Source organism: Mus musculus, chromosome X (assembly GCF_000001635.26).
Source record: "Mus musculus strain C57BL/6J chromosome X, GRCm38.p6 C57BL/6J".
Taxonomy (NCBI): domain Eukaryota; kingdom Metazoa; phylum Chordata; class Mammalia; order Rodentia; family Muridae; genus Mus; species Mus musculus.
The window spans coordinates 20,633,973-20,656,159 of record NC_000086.7 but is presented as its reverse complement, the minus strand read 5'-3'; the positions used below and the strand labels follow the sequence as shown (position 1 = coordinate 20,656,159).

General features: G+C 48.1%; 1 protein-coding gene across 12 annotated transcripts in view; it reads right to left on the bottom strand.

The window, feature by feature from the left end:
- Positions 1-5,270: 5,270 nt before the first annotated feature.
- Positions 5,271-22,187, bottom strand: part of Rbm10 (RNA binding motif protein 10) — a 33,533-nt gene continuing 16,616 nt past the window's right edge. For 2 of the 12 annotated variants that reach the window (NM_001167775.2, NM_001358903.1), the window contains exons 3-24: positions 20,246-20,429; positions 18,504-18,734; positions 16,658-16,727; positions 14,904-14,977; positions 13,330-13,416; positions 11,428-11,488; positions 11,119-11,295; positions 10,566-10,723; positions 10,294-10,391; positions 10,114-10,201; positions 8,655-8,838; positions 8,410-8,549; positions 8,174-8,294; positions 7,987-8,078; positions 7,739-7,903; positions 6,867-7,016; positions 6,707-6,772; positions 6,440-6,628; positions 6,285-6,359; positions 5,891-5,997; positions 5,684-5,813; positions 5,271-5,601 (exon numbers count right to left, since the gene is read on the bottom strand). In NM_001167775.2, coding sequence (NP_001161247.1) covers positions 5,476-5,601; positions 5,684-5,813; positions 5,891-5,997; positions 6,285-6,359; positions 6,440-6,628; positions 6,707-6,772; positions 6,867-7,016; positions 7,739-7,903; positions 7,987-8,078; positions 8,174-8,294; positions 8,410-8,549; positions 8,655-8,838; positions 10,114-10,201; positions 10,294-10,391; positions 10,566-10,723; positions 11,119-11,295; positions 11,428-11,488; positions 13,330-13,416; positions 14,904-14,977; positions 16,658-16,727; positions 18,504-18,734; positions 20,246-20,429 — 2,773 coding nt within the window. In that variant the 3' untranslated portion in view covers positions 5,271-5,475. Of the gene's footprint in view, positions 5,602-5,683; positions 5,814-5,890; positions 5,998-6,284; positions 6,360-6,439; positions 6,629-6,706; positions 6,773-6,866; positions 7,017-7,738; positions 7,904-7,986; positions 8,079-8,173; positions 8,295-8,409; positions 8,550-8,654; positions 8,839-10,113; positions 10,202-10,293; positions 10,392-10,562; positions 10,724-11,118; positions 11,296-11,427; positions 11,489-13,329; positions 13,417-14,903; positions 14,978-16,657; positions 16,728-18,503; positions 18,735-20,245; positions 20,430-22,187 lie in introns of all 12 variants that reach the window. The other 10 variants (NM_145627.3, NM_001167776.2, NM_001358904.1 and 7 more) reach the window with 10 other exon arrangements.

Here is a 22,187-nt window from a genome sequence, read left to right as displayed (position 1 = left end):
AAATGAAGGCCATTGCCATTGCCCTTTGGGAAGTTGAAGACACCACACATTTCAGACACAGGACTTGGAGGAACTAAGTTGAAATTGAACTAGACCAGTGTTTCTCAGCCTTCTTACTGCTGCGACCCTTTAATGCAGATGCTCATATTGTGGTGACCACCATCCATAAAATTATTTCATTGCTACTTTGTAACTGTAACTTTACTATTGTTACAAATTGTAATGTAAATACTGGATATGATGGATATCTGATATACAATCCCTGTGAAGGGGTCATTAAATTCCCGAAAGAGTTAAACTCACAGGTTGAGAATGGCTGACCTGGAAGTCTCCTCCCTGAGGACAGTTCTCACAGCATCTGTAGGTGCTGTGCAAGCTAGTAAGGAAAAAAAAATGACTAGTCCTACTTAGCTGAAAAGCCTATGAACCATAATGACCAACCTAGAAAAATAACTTCAATGGTACAATAGTGGCACTTATATCTTGGGAATAACTAAACTAATAGCTAGGTGTCTAATCAGTGTGAGAAAATTCATGCCTAGTACTGTAAGCCTAGCCAACTACCTGTAGCTAGAGAGATCATAGGCTTTAGAAGAGACCTACTACTGCCATTTTTCTGAGTCACTATAGTTTCTGTGTTCTACACACTTAGCCTTTTTTTTTTTTTTTTTTTTTTGGTATTTTTGAGACAGGGTTTCTCTGTGTAGCCCTGCCTGTCCTGGAACTCAGTCTGTACACCAGGCTGGCCTTGAACTCAGAAATCCAACTGCCTCTGCCTCTGCTGGGATTAAAGGTGTGCGCCACCACGCCCGGCAGATGTAACAGGATTTTAAGCACAAGAACTACATTATAAAAAATTCTATTTATTGCCGTGTTAGGGAGGGAACCCGGGGCCTTACACATGCTAGAAAAACACTCCACCAACTCAATCACACCCAACCCCAATTCAAAAAAAAAAACAGTCTGGGTATGTGGAAAGAACATTTATAGTGGGAAGCAGGGAAGGAAAACCACTGGAAGTGAACTGTCAAGAAACTAAGAAGTAATGTTAGAAGAGCAGCCCAAGTCAGGAAAGTGGAAGCAGAGAGGAGGGGTCCCATTCTGGACTGATTTCAAACTTAAGCATGCTAGATTTAGTCAGATTTGGGGTATGAAAAATAAAGCCATTGATGACCCATCGAGTTTCTGGCTGTGTGACTGGAAGGGTAAAATTGTCATCTACAGGCACAGGGAGCAAGATCAAGATTTTGGTTTTGCCTGTATCATGCTCAAGATGTTTGCTAGTCATTCAAGGGGAGATGTTGCTCTAGGGAAGAGTTGAGACCAAGCTTGGTGGTTCAGAGCTGTACTTCCAAGACTCTGGAGGCTACCGCAGGAGGATTGCTGGGGAGTCTGACGCCAGCTACACCATTGAGTTCCAGTCGGAGCTACTGGGGGACTCAAAAACAGTCAAGTAAATGTACACAATCTCAAAACTTGGGAGGTAGAGACAGGAGGATCAGGAATTCAAGGCAATCCTCCATGACATAGGGAGTTATAGGTTATCCTAGGCTGCATGATATCTGATTAAAAAATAAAACAGAAGAAAAATCGTAGGGGTTGAAGACTATCAAATTCAGAGGGTGAAGTCTACACAGGATGTGAATTTGAAGACCATCTGGCAATTGAAACCATGCATGTGACTGGGTTTTTTTTTGTCTTTGGTTTTACCATTGGGGATGCATTAAGGATATAGTGTATGTTGTATATATTATATATAATATTATATATATATATTATATATATATATATTATATTATATTATATATATATATACAGCAATATTGCATGTGCAGTAATTGAAGCAGAATTTAGACTTTACAAAAGCAAGTGGAAACCAGGAGGTGGTGGTGCACGCCTTTAATTCCATCACCTGGGAGGCAGAGGCACACAGCTCTGAGTTTGAGCCTGGTCTACAGAATGAGTTCCAGGACAGCCAGGGCTATACAGAGGAAATATATATTTCAAAACAACAAAACCAAAACAACAACAACAACAACAACAAAAAGAAGCAAGAGGGAAGGGTATTGGTTACAAGGGACAACTCAAGAAAAACTGACATTGGGAAAGTGTGCAGGAGGACTGGGAGGTAAGAGTGCTGTGCCGTTTTGACTCCCTCTAGTAAAGTGTAGGTATTTTCATAGCCTCATCAAGAATGTTTTTTTTTTTTCTGGAGCCCTAAGAATCTTTAATATATCAATCTAGAACTTTTCCTCCCTGCCTCTTTCCTTCTCCCAATGTAGTTTTTGTCCTCCTATGATGTTCAGGCTAGCCTCATACTTTTGGGCTCAATTAAGTCTCTGGGTCCAACTTTCCTTCATCCCCCTCCCCAGTGGCTGGAACTACAGGTCTATGCCACCATGTTTGACTAAAGCTTTAAAATAGTATCCTAGGGGTGGCAGTGTACCTCAGTGGTAAGAACACTTACATAGCATGAGCTCAACCTTAAACACCATAGACACAAAATAATGGATTGCTGAGAATGAGAGGGATTCAGAAAGTTGTGATGTGTGCATTTCTTCCTGCCTCCAAGGTGTCAAACCCTGTTCTCACCAGTGGCAACAGAGTAAGCAGCAAGACAGACAAAAGTCCCTTACATCATGGTGTCTTTGTTACAATGCAAGCAACAAATAATAGAACAAACATGGAAAAGTAAGACTTCATGTGACTGGATGAATTGTGGAAGGCAGCACAATGGAACACAGGGATGATGGCAGGGGAGGCCTGAGAATTTTACATGAAGCAGCCTGGGTAGACCTCACTGCTAGAATGCTCAGATGATGTTTCCTTCAGTCTTTGGTGTTCCTAGCCTTGATGCTTTTGATTATAGGCCTTTTTGTAGCTCACCCAGTCTTTTTTGGAAAACAGAGGTCTAATATACCATAAAGATGGTACCTATCGGGCTGGTGAGATGGCTCAGCGGTTAAGAGCACTGACTGCTCTTCCAGAGGTCCTGAGTTCAAATCCCAGCCACCACATGGTGGCTCACAACCACCTGTAATGAGATCTGAAGACAGCTACAGTGTACTTACATATAATAAATAAATAAAATCTTAAGAAAAAAAAAGATGGTACCTGTCAGGTTTCTATCCTGTAAAGTTACTATTTTTCCTTGGCACTTTTAAGTACATTTAGGGGAATGGAGAGATGGCTCTGTAGTTAAGAGCACTGGTTGCTCTGAAAGAACTGAGGCTTAGCTCCTAAAACCTTTATGGAGGCTCACATTTAGGGTCCTATATTCATGAGCTTGTGCACAGATCCAACCATGACAGAAAATATTCAGGGGAGGGCTGACAGTATCAAAGGTGGCACTGGGTTGTCCCCAGCACCAGTAAATAAATGAATAAAAAAAAACTGGGGGAGAAATTACATCTGACTTCTTTTCCTTCTTCATTCCCTGATTAATATTGTTTAGCAACTTACAGAACATATGTATTATATCAGATACTACAAATCAGGTTCTATACAAATACTCTACCATTTTAAAAAAAGATTTCTTTTATGTATGTGAGTACACTGTCACTCTCTTCAAACACACTAGAAGAGGGCATCAGATCACATTACAGGTGGTTGTGAGCACCAAGTGGTTGCTGGGAACTGAACTCAGGACCTCTGGAAGAACAGTCAGTGCTCTTAACTGCTGAACCATCTCTCCAGCCCACATTCTACCATTTTTGTATAAGAACTTCAGCTGGTCATTGTACCACATGTCTGTAATCTCAGCATTTAAGAGGTAGAAGCAGGGGGGCTGGCGAGATGGCTCAGCGGGTAAGAGCACTGACTGCTCTACCGAAGGTCCTGAGTTCAGTTCCCAGCAACCAACCACATGGTGGCTCACAACCATCTGTAATGAGATCTGACATCATCTTCTGGTGTGCCTCAAGACAGCGAGCGGGGCTGACCGGAGCGGGCAGAGGTCCTAAAAAATTCAATTCCCAACAACCACATGAAGGCTCACAACCATCTGTACTGATACAGTACTCATATATACATCAAATAATAAAATAAATAAATCTAAATAAATAAATAATAATAAAAGAGGTAGAAGCCGAACAAAAGGATCATTTCAAACCCATCTTTGTTTACATATCCAATTTGAAGTCAGGTCTGGTTGTGAGACCTGTCTCAAAAAACTTCAAATGGAAATCCTGGCATTTTGACTCAGGTGGTAGGGAGCAATACTATACCAAAACCAACTTCTTGTAGGTAAGTAAGGGACATTGTCCTTTTCTTCTCCCTTTTGCTTGGGTGGTCTTTTCCTAACTAGCTGTATAGTCTATGTACAATGATACATCATCCCTGCCTCATGCCCGTTCTGCTAGCTAACATCGCCAAATTGCTTTGATTTCCAAATTCCACATTAATGGAATCGTCTACTATATGTAAGTTTGTGCCCGACTTTTTAACCAATGGTGCTGGTGAGGTTCACTTGCTGGTACTTGATTACCAGCATTTTCTTCTTTTTTTGCTATACTTCATTCTACGAAGAATCAAGCTTGTTTGGTTGGTTGGACTTTGGGACTATTTGGAGCTATTACTCTTTTACAGTCACTGAGGTGTGTGGGCTCCCCGGGGATTCTGGTAATAACATTCTAGGTTAGGAAGGAAACAGTAGGCCTACATTCCTAGCTTCACTTTACAGCTCTGCTGACTGGGGTTTAGAAGGCAACCCACGTTTCCTGTTCCAGTCCATTCAGAGCCTCTGCCAATGGCGGAAGGATAACTAGGAATCACAGGTTGTAGGCCAGAGAGCGAAGCACTATTGTTTACATTTGTGGATGAAGAGAGCAAGGGTGAACTTGAATGATGCTCATGAAGATATTCTTGGCCTGGGAACTTAACAGGCTAAGCTTCCTATATCCCTTTGAGATCATCACCATGCTGAGGGTATAGGGACAACCAGGGGATAAGCACCTACTGTGTTTTACATACAGAAGCCTGAAAGCACCGTCTCCAGCTCAGGATGGCAAATCAGAGTTTAGTCTAGACTAAGATCAAGTGAGGGTTAAGTGCGGATAGGGGACCACAGATTCCCAATCCAGGCTCTGAAGCAAACCTCAGATCTCTGACAAGGGATGGGCCATAACCTGAACCTTGACAGTTGGGGTTGCTAGCTAATATCCCAGGTATTTATAGCCACCATTGCTATCCAGCTTAGCCTCATAGCTGTTTATGCATTCTGTGCCTGTGTAAGAAACCATACTAGGACATGAGAAAGTAGAAATGGAAGATGCAGGCTTTTTAGATTTTATTACAAAAGGAACATGATTTGAGCCCAATTTCCCAGCAAAAGTCACCAACTCCAAGTCTAATTTGGCTTCTCTGGTTGGGGAGGAGGCTGGTAGATAGAAGAGCCTTCCTTAGACCATTCCACAGTTCATCTTCTCTGTCCCTCGATGGATACCCCATGTCTGTAGAAACTGCTTTCAAAGCTGTTCACTGGGCCTCATTGAAGCGGGTCACCATTGTCTTGTGCAGTGTCTCCTTATAGGATTCTGTTGAGGTGACCCCATAGGAACTGCCCCTGGCACCCAGGCCAGAACCTCGAACTCGTGTTTGGGCCTGTGTAAGGGAAGGAGGGTTTTTCAGGCTGGTAGAGGTGCACTGGGAGTGTTGGGGACAAGAATGGCTTATAGAGACTCACCTCAATGGGTGTCACAATGCCCTGTTTCTTGCGGCCCAGACCACTGCCTTCTTTCCAGCCCATGGCCTGGAGCATTCGACTGCCAATGTTGTCACTGCCTAATCCATCCCGAGTGGGTTGTTCAAAGTCCCTGCAGGGGACAGTGCATAGTGTTAGTGGTCTGCCAGCAGCAACCTCCCCTCGCCTGGTGCCCGGTCCTGCACTTACACAGAGGCTGTAGATATGCCACCATACTTCCTCCGTTTGGGCTCTGGTGGCTCAGGGATACCATACTTCTCCCTGCGTTCAGCTGCACGGTCTCGATACTTCATTTGCTACAAATGTATGTGTGTGAACATGCTGGAGTTGGCTGTTATTTTCTTTCAGCAAACATAAGCATGGATGGGGTAAGGGGCAATGTAAGTCTCTCTCTGGCCTGGTCCTTGGTCCCGAGGGTCAGGGCATGATGAAATGGGAACTAGGAAAAAGCCTCATAGCGATGGAGACAACACACGGTTGTCAGGCTATACCTGGCTAAGGAACTTTCAAGTCCCACGGCCTGGCAGGACAGAGACTTGGAGGGGGCAGATGGGATGGAGCCAACGAGTGGGTCACGCCTTACCTCCATGTCATTTTTCTCTAGTGCTTCCAATTCGTTTTCTGACAAGTGGGCTCGCCGATGAATCTCAAGGTTTTGCTGTAAAGAGGGGCAGGATAGTGTAAAGCAGCTGGACTGGGCTAGACACAGGATATCCTACCAACTCTCTGCTCAATTACCTTGTGGAGCCCAGAGAGCTGCTGGTGCCGGATGAGTGCCTCCTTGCTGGGAAACTGGCGGCGGCAGAGCAGACAGGCTAGCTTCTGCCAGTCTGTGAGCTTTTCTTCCCGTTCAGGACCTCCTCGCTCCTGTTCCTCCTCACTGTCACTCTCCCCACTATAGGCTGCCACCAGCCCTCGAGGTGGGCTCTGTAGAGAGTGAATGTGGGCAGTCAGTCACACTTGCTAAGATCAGGGACCCCCGCCCCCTTTTGCCCTGAAACTTACTGGGCGGTCATCACTGGCCAGCTTTGGGAGATCCATGCTGGTGTGCTGTCTTTCAGCTAGCGCTCCCTGAGGTAGAAGAAACAGAAATTCAGAGCTCCATAGAGGACCCTAAAGAGTGACAACATTGAAGGTGGGGTACAGATGGACAGTTACAACACACCTTCTTCTCAAGGATGGCATAGCCTGCATCTGCAGTGGCCGATTCCCGCCTTTCATCATCTCGTAGAGCACTAATAGGCTGGAAGCTGTTTTTGAAGTTTTCTTTTTGCTTATTGAGACTGCGTGCCCACCGCTCCATGTCCTTGGCAATCTGGGGTTTGAGGGTTGAGGTTGAAGGTTCTTGAAGCTTGGGTCTCTACTTTCTCACCCACTGCCCCTGCAGCAGCAGCTCTTCCTGCTCTGTAGCTTCGTATCTGTACCTCCCTTGGCTTCCCTTCATCATGAAATACTTTCATACCCATAGTGCTTTTGGTCAACGATTATCACAGCAACAGAAACCTAACTAAGGCATGTGATATCATGCCACGTTAATGTCTTGTGGTTTTCCTGGGGCATGAAACATTTTGAGAATCCCTCAGGTTGCGGAGAGAATATTTATTGCTTGCTTCAATGCCATACCTTTTCTCCACAGAGACTAAGGTTCCTGCTAACTTTTCCCTACTAGAAAACCCTGCAATGTTTTTTTTTTCCTTCTCAACCCCTCGTGAGCTTACGACAATTTCTCTGGGATCAATACACACCCACCACCAGCATGAAGGTTCCCTTTGTAGGACAGAGAAAAGCTGTCAAGAGCTCACGCAGACAGTACAAGCCACTTCATGGTGGTAGGTGGTCTTGCTACAGAACCCCCAAAATAGACCTAATTCAGGAGTACTGGAACCCCCAAAATAGACCTAATTCAGGAGTACTGTCTATCTGAAGTAGTTCCTATCCCTGTCCATGCCCACCCACCACCCCATTTCCTATAGCAGGAAAGAGCAAGAGGTGAGAGAACATAGACTTCAAACAACCAGATGATGGCCGGCAGTTCACCTGTTGGGCTGTCTTTGTCTTATGCTTCTCTTTCTTCTCTTTTCCCTCCTTTGATGATGCCCCCGTGTCCTTATGTCCATCAGCAGACTGCTCCAAGGCAGGTATGTAGGTCCGCCGCTCCCCATCCCAGTATAGGTACTGCTGACTCTGAGCATTGTAGTAATACTGATGGAAAGAATGAGGGAGGATGTATAGGGGTAGCTGCCACAAAACCACACTCCAGTTTCCCTAGGCTACCTTTCGCTTACCTGGGAATTGGGATCATAGTATAGACCAGTCTGGGGGTCATAGTAGTAGCCAGATGTCTCATCATATTGGTAAGTAGAGACATCAGGAACAGCTGTGGGGAGGGAGCAAAGACAAGGTTGTGGAATTCCTCTCTGTTTAGAGAAGTGCACACCCTTCCCCACGGGCTGTCGATACTCAGATACTCACGGTACTGGCTGTAGGCCTCGGGGGCAGTGGGACTGGTAGCCGGTGGGAAGGCAGAGCTGCTGGGCTGAGTAGGGCTCTGAAGCTCAGCCTTGAGCACAGCAGGTGATATGATGGTGTATGACTGCTCATGGGTCACAGAAGGGAACAGGACTCAGTGTCTCGTAATGGCACCCTGCCCACTCAGGGGGCACCTTGCCAGCCTACCAACCTCCCCAGAGGACCAGCGGCATCCTCACCTGGCTGTTGGTAGCAGTGCTCTGGCCACTGCTCCCCTCAGCTGATTGCTGATAGAGCCCAGGGGCAGCACCAGGCTGGGCTCGAGAGAAAGCCTGCAGTGACACAGAGTCTGCTCCAGCCTCAAGGGAGGCCTCAGGACCTGAAAAGAGAAACCATGGAGAATGAATGCCCACAAATGTCAGAGCATACGGCCATAGGCCTCTAGGCCCCATAATTAGGCTCAGCTAGAGAGTATGAGGCTCACCTGTTCCAGCTGGGTCCCCTTTGGTCCCAGTCATGCCAGGGCCCTTGCTGTTCTTCAGGTAGCCATGGGCATAGAGGGAATCTGTTCCCTGGCTGCTGCCATAGCCCTCATCCTGTTGGTAGTAGCTGTAGTCAACTGGTGGCTCCTCGGGGGCAGCCCAGGCACTCTCTCCACCCTGGGAGGCCTGAGAGGCAGATGAGAGATCATTAGATCAGGAGGGGACATAAATGAAGAAATCTGCTAGATGCACCTGTCCCTATATGTGGAGCTAGGATTTCCTTTTTTTTTTTTTTTTAAGTTTTTCGAGACAGGGTTTCTCTGTGTATCCCTGGCTGTCCTGGAACTCATTCTGTAGACCAGGCTGACTTTGAACTCAGAAATCCGCTTGCCTCTGCCTCCCAAGTGCTGGGATTAAAGGCGTGCGCCACCATTGCCCTGCTGGAGCTAGGATTTCTACTTGACAGAAAGCATGTAGTCTTAAGTGACAATCAAGGTGTCCTGGTCACAAGAGAACAGGGAAGAAAAGAGAGACTAGAAAAAGGCTACATGCCCAAATACATCCTAGGCTGATACTGATGAGGTCCATACCAAGCAAGACACCCTCACTCTTTTCCCTTTTGTTTTCCTCTTTCCTCTCTCCCACCTACAACTATGTAGCCCATGCTGGCCTGGAACTCGTAGAAATCCTGACTTTGCCACCACTCCCCACATCATTGCTAGAAATATAGGCAGGCATTATCATATCTTGCTGTCCTCTTACTCTTAATTCTCTTCTACCAAAATTTTTACTTTTTTTTTTGAGACAGGACTTCAAATTCATTAGAGAACCAAAGACTGGCCTTCAACACCTCATCCTCTTGCCTTCACTCATAAGAACGGGGATTACAGGTGCTTACCACTATACCTGGCTCCCAGAGACTTTTTAAACAAATATTTATAAATTCCTTTTTATTCATGGCACATATACTTAAAAACAGTACAACACACACACACACCCAAACAATATGCAACACATTATACTAACTCAGAACAATCTAAAAAAGTTCAACAGCATAGAGCACCAACTACCAAGACAGGAATGGAGAGATGACTCAGCAGATAAGAACACTTGTTGCTCTTGCAAAGGGGCAGGTTTGGTTCCTAGCACCCACATGGTTGTTCACAAGACCTCAAAATTCTAGGTTCAGATCACCCTCTTCTGACTTCTGCAGGCACTGAGCACACATATGGTGCACATGCACAGGTACAGGCAAAACACTCATACACATAAAAATAAAGTAGTAACCAGTCTTAAAAAAGAAAGAAGTCCAAAAGGTGACTGGGGATGATAGAAAGGATGGAGCGGGAATGGATAACTATCTATAAAGGCAGAAGAAAAGGAGTAAAGGTAGGAAGGCCTATAACACTCGTTTTAAGAAAGTCAGATGCCAGGGTGATGGGGTCAGAGGAGGCCAAGTACCTGTGAGATTGCCCACTGGGCAGCAGCAATGGCAGTACTGGCCACAGAGGCAGCATTGATGCGACTGCCTTCATTGGAGGCCATATCCCTGGGGAGGATAGTAGAAACTGGAAATGAAACAGGGATCCCCAAGGTAGGAGGGTGGGGCAAGCTGTGAGGGAGCTTAGGTGGGGCTCTGACCTCTTAGAACCCTTGGCAAACTCCACGTTGATGGTCTTGCCATCGATGGTGAGCGGAGGGTGCAGGGCCTGCAGGATCTGTAGCAGCTGGGCTGCTTCCTATGGGTAGAGGGGTAGCAGGGACGGAAGGGTCAGGCCCGGGGAGGCCCCCCGGCTCCATTGCCCCATTTCCAGACTGGGACCGCGGTGAGGATGGGGTAAAGGTTCCCCCCTCCCTACCCTGGGGGCCGGGACCGTGGTTGCCCGGACCCCCCCCTGTGCCGCCCTCACCACGATGGTGGAGAGCTGGATGAAGGCGAAGCCTCGGTTCAGCTGAGTCTGTTTGTCCTTGATAACACGCACATTGGAAGAGGACAGCACCGCATAGGGTGCTAGGGCCCCGAGGATGGAGTCCATAGTGCTGTGTGGGTTCAGGTTTCGTAAAATAATGGCTGCGGGAGAGGGCCCAGTGTTAGGAAGCACCTCTGACAGTCTGTTCAGGGCCCCCATTAAAGATCCCCACGGCTCCCTGTTTTCTTGCTTCCTTTTACTCTTCTCTTGAAGAAACTCGGCCTTGCTTCCTTTTACTCTTCTCTTGAAGAAACTCGGCTTGTCAGTCCAGGTGTCAACAGTGTCTCAACTATCAGGAACCCTCTCATCTACCCCCCAAATTAGTTTGTGGGCAGCTTCTCCCTCTGCTCTCTATCATATAGTTATCCCCACACCAGGTAGAAACACTCTCCCTTAATAAGGACCAAGTATTGTTCATTACCATTTCTTTGGCCCTCAGAGGTCCCACACCAGATACCCTAGGGTATAAAGTAAGGAGAAAGAACAACTGACTCACTGTCATTGGCGTTCTCGGAGCTTGGCTCTGAGCCCTGTGACAGGGCTTGTGAGGTTAGCACTCCCTGGGCCTGGTAGGGCTGCGGCAGTGGGAGTAAGCCCTGGCTTAGCTCCCGCCCACCCAGTGGCAGTGCCTGCTGATCCAGCCGAGTGCCCAGGGGCAGCTTCTGCTCTGCCTCTGTCAGGAATGGTGGGAAATATGATGATGATGAAGGTAGAGGCTCCATGGTTGACCATACTCCCCACCCCTCACCAGCCCCTACACACTGGCCTTCAACGCCTCTCACCACTCCCAGTTAGTACAGCTCACCTGATTTGGGCACACCACATTTGAAGCACTTCTCTCGGCGCTTGAAGTTCTGGACACCACACTGTGAGGCACAGGCCAGGGGGTCAAGACTTTCCATGATATCCTCCAAATATCGACCCACAGAACAACATAATCCCGCAGAAGGGAACTTTGAGGGTCAGGGGTAGCACGAGTTTTTTGGAACTTTATTATCTTCAATCCTATAAATCTGACAACTGGTTCCCAGCACCAACCCTCTTACTTCAGCAATCAGCAACTCTCACACATTACAGCAGTTGTGTCCCTTCCCTATCTTCTTGGGACTATCAACTCTCAGCACTGTATCTCATGGTCCCTTCTTCCTGAGACTTGCTTACCTAACAGAAACTTTCACTGTTTCCTACTGGAAGCCACAATCTTTTAGTCAGATTCATTTCCTTCCTTATTGCTAGGCCTAGATTGAATTCTGCTACTTTTGACTTTTTTCTTAGATATTCCAGCTACCTTGTTCGGCTTCCATCACAACTCTATCTCTGTTCCGGTCAGATACTAAACAGTGCTCCTGTGTAAGGCCCAACATCATGTGTTCAGGACAGTCTGCTTAGACTGCACTGATAGGAGTTAGGAGCAGAGAATGGGCTGAAAGGGCCTCAGCTCACTGAGCTGGGCTTCACAGAAGCAGGGCAGTTAGAGCTGGGAAATCCAGAGGTTTTAGTCTTGCTGGAGGGGCTAAGAGACTTTCTATAGCTGATGAAGTTGGGGGGGGGGCATGCAGAGAGAGAAAGTCAAGGCTGGCAAGGGAAGATGGTGACAGTTAAAGGAGAGACTCATGTTTTGGGCAGAGAAGGTAAGGCATGGTCAGAGCTAGGTTTCAGCTGCAACATTACAGGTAAGGGTGGAGAAAGAGGAGTGAGGCTAACAACAAAAAGGGCTCTATGGGAACTCGATGGGAAGGTGTAGGAACTGGCATGAACTGTAAGAAGAGCAAAGGAAGGTGACTATTCTGAGATGGATGGGACAGGATCTGGTAACTGAAAGACATGCAGGACAAAAAGGAGGAGAAGAACACAAAGCAAACACCAGCTTCAAGGAAAATATGAAAAAAAAAAGATGAAGTGCCAGTATCATGTTGTCCCTCTCTCTCCAGAAAGGTTGATCACCTATGTAAAGATGACAGATAGCACTCTCCCACTAAGCAGACTCCTCAGGGAAAAGTCAGGGTCCTCCACTAGCTCTCAGCTTTCCTTAGGTTTTAGGACTACAGAGAGCCCCAGGAGATGGGGTTGCAGAATCACAATGCTGGCCTCAGGGCAGACCTAAGGCCACGTAGGGAACAGGAGGTGGCCCTGCGAGCTAAAAGCTCATGCATGGTTCCACCTGAGCCTTAGCTTTCTCTTAGGGAATATAGCGTGATCACATAACCTACAGGGACCTTCAAGGTAGACACAGCTGAGTTACCTCAGAACACTCTGCTTCTTTTTAAAGGGAACAGCAGCCACTTACAGAGTTGAATGTGAGCCAGAAGCCTTTATTATTCTCCCACCAACAGTTTCATTCTTTCAACACTGTATTAGTGCTCACTCACATAAAGATGAGAAAAGTGATACAGAGGTAGGATAAGCACCTTGACCAGCATCAAGGCAGACCTGAGACAGACTGCAAGCAGTGTGGCTCTGAAGCCCATGTCCTATATACTATAGTAGGCTTGTGTTGTCACCGATTAGTCACTTATATGCTATTATTTCTTTCAACTCTACTGGACCTTTAGGCAAGGCTGTGTTTGATGAGGACAGAGCCTACTGACTGGGGCTAGACAACATATCTCTAAGACTACGCCTTCTCCGACTAAGTAAGCTGCTGCTGCTGCTGCTCCTGCTGGAACTGACTTTCTCCCCAGCACCAGATACCCATCCACCCCTGTACCTTATTACACAGCCAGTCCTCATTGATCTTGGGCTTGGGGTCGCTGTAATGCATGGATACCTTCTGGCCCAGGATGTTGAGGGAGTGCTGTGGGAAAAAGCAGAGCACAATCAAGACCCAGGTAGCAGTGCCCCACATACCGTTTCAGCAAAGGAGAAAAGAGTGAGCGAGCCCTTCAGCTGGATGGATGAGGGACAGGGAATGAAGGGAGTTTGGAGAACTGATGGAGGGAAGAAGGAACGGAGGGACGGGATGGGGATGAGGGAAGGAAAGCGCCACAGCTCTCAGGGCGCATCTGTTTGCTGTTTACTCACAGGCACGTGCGCACGCACGCACGCACGAACGCACTCACACACACACACACACACACACACACACACACACACGCGCACGCACACACACAAACACAATCAGGCACATAGTACTTGGTTGACCAACGACTGTCGAGAGTTGGGAGGGCTCCCCCAGCTTGGCCCTTGACAGTGCCAGGCCATACTCAGGGCTAGCACTACACAGGCTACACTGGGAATGAGGGGAGATGGGCAGGGAAGAGAGAGGAGGGGAGAGAAAAAGAGAAAGAGCGCACGAGCGCTAATGCTGGAGAAGGGGAAAAAGAAAGCCAATTTAACAGACGGAGATTTCCCGCCATGAGGCCACCTTCCCAAGGTTGGCCGGGTCCTGGGCCCACCGCACTAGCTTATTGACCAGACCCACAGAGCCGGCCACAGGGCTGCCTCTGCCAGGACCCTCCACTTTACCACGGCTGCCCCTTCCTCCCCTGACACTTCTTTCCAGTGCTCTACACCAGTGACTCTACATCAGGATAGGGCTGGGTAGCCAGGTTAGACCCTTGAGTCTTGGAAGGTCCCAACGCAGTTGAGTTGGGATTCAGTGCCAGGCTAGGGGAGCTGGCCCCTCCGTAGCTGACAGAGCACAGTTCCTTACTGAGAAGGTAGAGGTGGGGCCTCCTGTGGGTGGGGAGGGTGCTGTGAATGGGAGGGGCCAGTGAACTGAGCCCACGGTGTCAATAAAACTATCACACTTGACTGGAACTTTCAACCAAAAGCAGTGATGTCCCTCTGCATGGAACTCAGAGGGCCAAATTCACATGCAGGAGAAAACTGGCAAAACAAGTGTTGCTAGTTTATGTGCCAACATCTATGTTCCCTCAGTGACAGGACCTCCAGTGGTCCTGAGAGCACAACCAAGTTCTGGCTCTGCTGACTCGGGAGCAAAAGGGTCCTGCTGGGGTCTGGGAAGCTAAGAAGGGAACCCACCCTGGCAGCTCTTTCTCTGAAAGCTCAGCCAGGAGAGGTGAGGGAGCGCTAGTGCCTGGCAGTAGGAAGGGGGCCAGGGGTCAGTGTTGAGACTGGGCCACAAATGGGAAGCCCAGTGGGTAGTGAGAGATGGGAAGAGGAAATAGTGGGGGTCAGGAGGGGGGAAAAAGGGGCAGGGATATGGGACACAGGGTCACAGGGCAGGGAACTGTGTCCATAAGATTCAGGCGATGGGGAGCGCTCGATTATAAAGTAGTATTTGTTTTGGGGGGAGGGGTTCAAGTGCGGCAAAGCAACCTGATTGGCTTCCATCCATCGTGTAGCGTCCTGCAAGTGACTAAACTCGACGAAGGCGAAGCCCCGGCTCTGACCTGGAGACAGCATTCAGATACAGACGCAGTGGGTTAGTCAACAGCTTTGGACACACGGTGTTCCCGGGGGCAGAACCCGAGGGGAGTGGACCAGGGGCAGAGAGGGAAAGGGGGAGAGGAGAAAGGAAGAGAAAAAGTGATCAGAGAAAGAACAGGGAAGGCAGGAGTCAAGGTAGATGGTTGGGAAGGGCAGGAAAGAGGGAAAAGGGGAGGGAAGAAAATGAAAGCATGAGTCAGATCAGCATAACTGTAGTGAAATGGGTCTCTGGTAGTCTTGCCTAGCTAACTTGGGGTGACAGATGGAGACCTGAGATGGAAGGGATACAAGGAGAGATCTGTCTCTAGAAGAGGAGGTTGCTTTGACTTCACATAGTCCAGAGCAAACAACTCATGGGCAAGCCTAGAGCAAGCCCAGGAGGAGTCCTGGAACGGGTGTTTAATCAAAAGAGCAAAAGAGAAGCCAGGCTAAGCTGGTCTATGAGGCTACTGGGGGTTTCCAGGCAGCACACAGGAAAGCAGAGGTGGTTAGGAACGTAATGTCAGCTTAACCTTGGTGTGGGAAAGGGGATGATGATCACTAGGGAGTCACTTCAGTGCCACAGTAGGGAGACTATAGCCACTGACAGTCGAGGTTCTCCTAAATAGGCAGATGGTGGCTGGAGCCGGCCAAGAGGATGTTATAGGTAAGAGTCAGCAGGTGCCTAGGAGAAATGACCGAAGTCACTGAGAGGCCATACCTAGGATGCCTCCTTAGGGAAAGATACAGAGATTCTGTCAGTGAGTGATATAAGTAGAGTAAAGCAGAGCAAGACCTACATGTCATTGACATAGTCTCCAGGCCTGGCCAGGACTGAGAAAGGGGCTTGAGGCTTAAGGTCCTTCAGAGGTAGTCATGAAAGGAAGTTTTGGCTGTGGCGGGTCTGGAGGGGCATGCTTGATCTCCAAAAGAATCATCACCAGGATGCATGGAAGGATGGAAGAGTATAGGGAAACAGACAAGGGACGATGGAGAGATGGAGGAGGTGGAAGGAGGAGAGACTGAGATTGAAAGAGAAGCCCAGGCAGAGTGAGGCCCCACTGTGTCTGCCTTGGGGAGCCTGGGCAGTAGTCCTGCAGAGACAACAGCCCTCCACCCTGCTAAAACCCCAGGCCAGCTCCAAGCAGCCTGAAAGAGGGAGGGAGGGAGGGAGGGAACAGGTAAGGCCAAAAAGTTCTGGCTGCTCCTTAGGATACCCTTTCGATGAAAGCCATCCCTGCCTCCCTTCTTGGGATATATGGGTGGGTCCATGTCACACCTACTTTTCATTAGAAGCTGTTGTCAGGGTGGAGGACACCAAGGGGCAGAGGAAGGAGAAAAAAATGTATGTCCTGGGAAGGGTCACCACCTCAGATACTCAAAGTCCCAAAGAAAAGGTTTTCCAGAGCCTGACTCTGGCCTTGCTCCTGGGAGTAGTCAGCTCAGCCCAGAGCTGCATCCCCTTCAGGACAGCAACCCTGAGGCTGCTGGCTGGAGCTGTGAGAGTAGAGGATGGGAGAAAGGAGAGGGCACCCCCCGCAAGCTGCCCATTCCCAGCTGTGGCAGGAGAGGAGCAGGGAAGGGAAGAGAGAGGGAGAGGCAGAGGGAGATCGGAGGCTCAGGCTGGCCAGCAAAAGGGGAGGGCACTGGGAACGAAAGCTCACCTGAGGATTTGTTCCGCATCAGCCGGACCTCCCGTGCTTGGACACCATGGGACTGCAGCTGTCCACGGATCTGTTCAGGAAATACAGAAGCAGGCTATGTTCAGCAAAGAAAGCGGCTGAGTATGTGAGGCCAGCTCAAGGCCTCTGAGCCCCAAGGGGTCATGAAAGAAACACATACACACAGCCCACACACACCTGCGTCCTCTACCTCTTTCAAAGCTTTCCCCAGTAACAACAACTGCAGCCTACACTAGTATTCAGTCTCGCTTCCAGCTTTGGACTTGCAGAAAGTGAGTCAAACAAAGACAGAAAACAGTACGGAATAAGGATGGCAGCAAGATGACCTCCAGGGGCACAAAGACAACAGGAGAGCAAGTGAGGCAGCAAATCAGGAATGGTAGGCAGGGTGATCTGACAAGAGGCTTAGTAGCAGCCATGAAGCATAGAAGCTGGAATACAACTTGTGCCCATCACGAAGGAACTGCTCCCTCTCCTTGACTTGCACTAAAGCTACCTAGGGCACAAAGAGTAAACAGGGAAGGACAGGAGCCGGAGCCATTCCAGCCATGTCAGGAGAAATGTGAAGACAAATAGGCATGATGCTTGATCTGGAAAGCTTCCTGAGTGAAAGGAGTTTGAGGGACACTAGAGAGGCAACTTAAGAGCCCAGGTGAGGCATTCTCTAGGCTGGCAGTACCTCTTTAAGTGAATGGGGAGTTTATGCCAGATACTTCAGTAAAAGTCTCTGTGCTTCTGGGCATCTGCTCCCCATCAGGGTACAAGACAAGAAATTAAGTCTTAAGCACACAGGTATTCAGAAGATGAAAAGTCAAGATACACAAATCTTATCAAGATTCCAAACAATCAGGGAGGACTTAGGAAATATCAAGAACTTGGACTCTGGAGTCCAGCAGTCCAGGTTTAAACCCCAACTCTGCTCTGCCATTTGCTGGAACATGAAGCAAGTCACTTTGCTGATTGGGGCTATGTGGGACTGACTACAATGTATACCTTCCAGAAAGAGGCTCTGTGAGGATTCAATCAGCCTGGCATGTGGCCCACCCTGCCATAAAACAACAGGTAATGTCAGCTATCAGCCTGATTCTAGAAGCCCTCACATTTCTTAGGTGGGATTACTACTGTTAGAAAATGGGTAGCTGGCAGGCTTCCAGGGAAGCACTGTGTAGAGAACTGACTGGGGCTGAGGGTAGAGAGGTACAAAGTCCAGGGAAGCTAGTCAAAATTCTACTTTAGTAATACTCTTGGGTTTTGATTGTGGCTTGCCATAAGACATCTGCGCGAGAAGGGAATGAGTGAAGAGAGGAAGATGGAAGGCAGAGAATGTCACAAAGGCAAACAGGTTGAGAAGCTATCAAAGAGCCACCTTATGGGTAGCTGCGGCCAGGCTGTCACTGCTGACAAAAGGGGAGGAATATGGAAGTTCAGAAAAGCCCATGGACCCTAATATCTCACTCTCATGGGTTTCTGACACCAAGAATACCCAACAGTGGGCCTGGTTCTCCATCCACATATACAAAAGGGTGAAAGCCAATGGAATGTGCAGGAGAGATGTTCTTCTCTCACACCCACCAGCACCGGACACCCATGGCTACTGCCCCTGGGTCAAGTCAGCCTGTCTGCTGCCTTCTCCCTTCCAGACCAGGAACTGATGGGGCCATCCTGGAGGATGGACAGTACTGGGGGACAGGAGCTGGTGGGGGAGAAGAGAGGAAAGGTGCTGTGGTTGGTGGCAAAAGATGGGTGGAGAGAAGCTGAGGGCCCTGGAGGAGACCCAGCCTGGCCTCCTGCTTTGCCTCCTGCCCAGGGCCATTGGGGGGGCACGTACGTCATCCTCAGTGGCTGCCTGTGGCAGCATCCTCAGCATGACGATGTTACTGGCCTTCTCCTCCTCCTCCTCCTCATCCTCCTCCTCCTCCTCCTCCCCTTGCTCGGTCCGATAGTCCTGGTCCCGATAGTCGCCGTCTCTGGGGAAGCCTGGCGGGCCAGTGGGACTGTGCCTGTGCCGCCGCCGCCGCCTACGCTGAGTCTCGGAGCCCGGGGAGGCCTCGTAGGAATCCTGGCCGACAGAATGAGATGAGAGACACCAGACGGGTAGTCAGTCTGGGTGGGCCTAGTGGCTGGCCACTGGCTCTCTGAGACAGGCAGGCTCTGAAAGCCAGGGGTGGGCAGGCGGGCTCCGGTTAAAGGCTCAGGCTTTTTAAGGCTGCAAATGTTCCACAGGGTATTTCTAGGAGCTGCCTTCAAGAACAGCAATATTGGTGTGGAGGAGGAACTCCCAAAGGCAGGCCGACAGAAACACTGCTTAAACCTCCTTGGGATAAACTAGCCTGGGGTAAGCAAACTAGACTTTGCTTTCAATGTCTTCTTTTGCCAGCTCAGCTGGTATGTGTACAATTGTTTACTGTGGCACTGAAAAACACCCGTCTCCTATAGTTCCCTGCTTAAGATTGGGCCCTGGAACCAAGCCATCAGTTCAGAAATAGTTTCAGATATGGGCCAGAGGCAGCCAGCAGGAGTTCATGGGCCATTATACTCCCCCTTGGTCCTTAGTCCTCAGGCCTGGAAAAGTCTCTGTTCACTATCAGTCTCCTTCACAAAGAGTGTGGTTGTTGAGTTCTTAATTGTCCAACCTACTAATTTCAATACTAAGCAGGTCAGGCATGACCCTACACCGCCCCCCAAACCTGCAGGGGACAGGTCCAGACAACTGGATGCCATGTTCCACACTTGTCAATGGTCCATTCACAAGGTCCACTGTACCCATGGAGACACTAAGAGATACTGCACAGTAGCAGGCAATGGAGAAGCCTGGATGCCTGTAAGCCCTGGCTAACCAAACAAAGCTTGTAGTTTATCAGTGGAATCCCTTGATAGTCCCTTCAAATACCCAGAGGGTAGAAGATATTTTAAATATAATTTCTCCACAGGGCTGGGCTTACAAAAGTGTACCCTTTCCATCCTACTAGACAGAGAGCTATCTGCCTATATGCTTCCATTAGATCTCCCTGGCCCTCTCAGACTGAAATTCCCTAGCCCTCAGATGTGCTCTCTCATAGTGAGCATTGTACCCGTTAGGCTGGAGGTAACTACCTACATGGGACTGACTTCCCCAAAGCTTCTTTCCTTCCTTTCTGTCAAGACCAGAAACAGTCAGTGTTAGCCTCCCAGAGTTGTATGGATTGGTTGATAATTTTGCTCTCAGGTTGTCCTCCCAACCCTAGATGCTGGGTCCCATAGAAGAGATCCTTTTGAGTTCCCTAAATTGGTGGGAGTAAGCAGTATAGAACTTGCAGTGAACCAAAGGCCAAAACTGAACAACAGGGAAGAAGGGAAAGAAGTAGTGGCTAGGAGCCCTGAGAAATACAGAGTCAAGCAGTGTGAAAGCCAGGGAGACTCAACTCAGAAGAGTCCTCAGAGAAGGGAGCAGGGACAGACCCTCCCCTAGGTGACGCAAAGCAACCAAGTAGTCCAAAAGCACAGGAGCGGAGAGCTACCTACACCTGGTGCTGCAGCCAGACACACAGGCCTTTCAGGAGCACTGCCCCCAAGGCCTGGCCTTGCCCTCACCTCTGCACTTTGCTCTTCAGATGAGTCGTCATACTCATGCTTGCCCTCCTGACTGCCATACTCTCGTGGGTATGAGCGGTAGTCCATGTCTCTATAATCATGGTCCCGGCTGCGGTTCTCTCCACTATCATCCTGTGAACGATCAGTGGCTCCATAGCGGCCAGTCCTGTCACCACGACCACCTCTAGAAGAAGGATGGGAGTTAGAATACCAGATTTTCCAAAAGGCTCAAGATATGAAAGCTAACCTACAACCCCCTCTCTAGGGCTTCAGTCCCATTTCCTAGACTAGGACTCTGAAAAGTCTCGCTTCACTGCATGGGCTAATTAGCACAGGCTCTTAAAGCCAACCCACTATCTCCGCTCCTTCCTAACCTCTAGTCCACATGTACATCAGGTACGGTTTCCTGACTGAATTCTTCACCTCAAATTCCAAACATGAGTGCTCTCTAAATAAAGTTCATCAACCCAACCATGCCATTTGCTTTAGTAATTTCACCTAAATAAACACATAAGAACACCCAAATGTTCATCAAGATCCCACCAACCCTACAGGGTAAGGTCTCTGCAGCTCTATCTCTGTCTGCCCTACGAAGTCACTCTACCTATTTCAAAGCCATATTGCTAGAATTGGTAGTTCTTCAGGTAAAATTTCTCCAACTGTGGAACTCTTGTAAAGGACCCGAGTTCTTGGCACTCAGATTGGGCAGATGCTCATAACTGCCTATAAATCCAACTTCAGCGTCTTCTTCTGGCTTTTGTATTCATACGCACATACCCACATAGGGACACATACACATAATTAAAAATTTAAAAATTCTCTAACTATAGTTAACTATAAAACAATTACTTCAAAGTTAATTTAAATTGTAAATCTTCGATGAGTTAAAAGATAGTAATCTTTTTGTTTTGTTTTGTGTTTTTTGAGACAGGGTTTCGCTGTATAGCCTTGGCTGGAACTCACTTTGTACACCAGGCTGGCCTCAAACTCTGAAATCCGTTTGCCTCTGCCTCCCAAGTGCTGAGATTAAAGGTGCGCGCCACCATGCCCGGCTCGATAGTAATCTTTTAATCTTATGGATATAGCTCAATAGTAGAGTGCTTGGCTAATATATGAAAATTGCTGGTTTCCATCTCAGACTGAGAAAAATTACCAGGTCTGTAGTCTCAGTTGCTCAAGGTGCTGAGACAAGAGGTTTAAGCCCAAGGCAATATAGTGAGATTCCCCCACCACACACATTTTAAGAAAATTGGGGTTGTGCGTGTAGTAAAGTGGCAGTGCACAAGCCCTTTATGTAGAAGGTACTGGGCTCTTCACACGTCAAAACAAAAAAACAAACAACATTACTTAAAGGTGAGTTCTAGGAAATGATGGAACATGACTGCTGGGCTTACTACCTTATTTCTCAAAGCTTAACATAGTATATGGGAGTCAGTGGGTGATGATAATCGAGTATCGTATGGCAGGTGTAGCAGTGTATACCTATAATCACAGCACTTGAGAGGTGGAGGTAGGAAGATCAGGAATTCAAGGTCAGCCAAAGTACAAAATGAGTTTAAGGTTATATGAGACCCTGGTTTTTTTTTTTTTTTGTTTTTTTAAACAATACGTGTTTATTTAAAAAGGAAATATGCTGCTATGGCTATTTAACTCAGTGGCAGACCACCTATGAGACCCTGGGTTTAATATCTAGTATTGGAGAAAAAAAAATAAAGATGTAAAAAAGAACATGGTCAAGCAAGAAGAATCAGGCCCATTAGAAGAATGCGGTAAGAGTCCACTCATGAAAAGTAATACATTAGAGTCTGTTATTGACACCACTCTTAGACTATATTATTCTGACACTAACTAAAACAATTAAGTAAGTGGAAGAAAGAAAAAAAAAAGCATTAAGAACCATAAAGGTGAGTCCCAGGATGTCCAGGGTAATACAGAGAAGCTA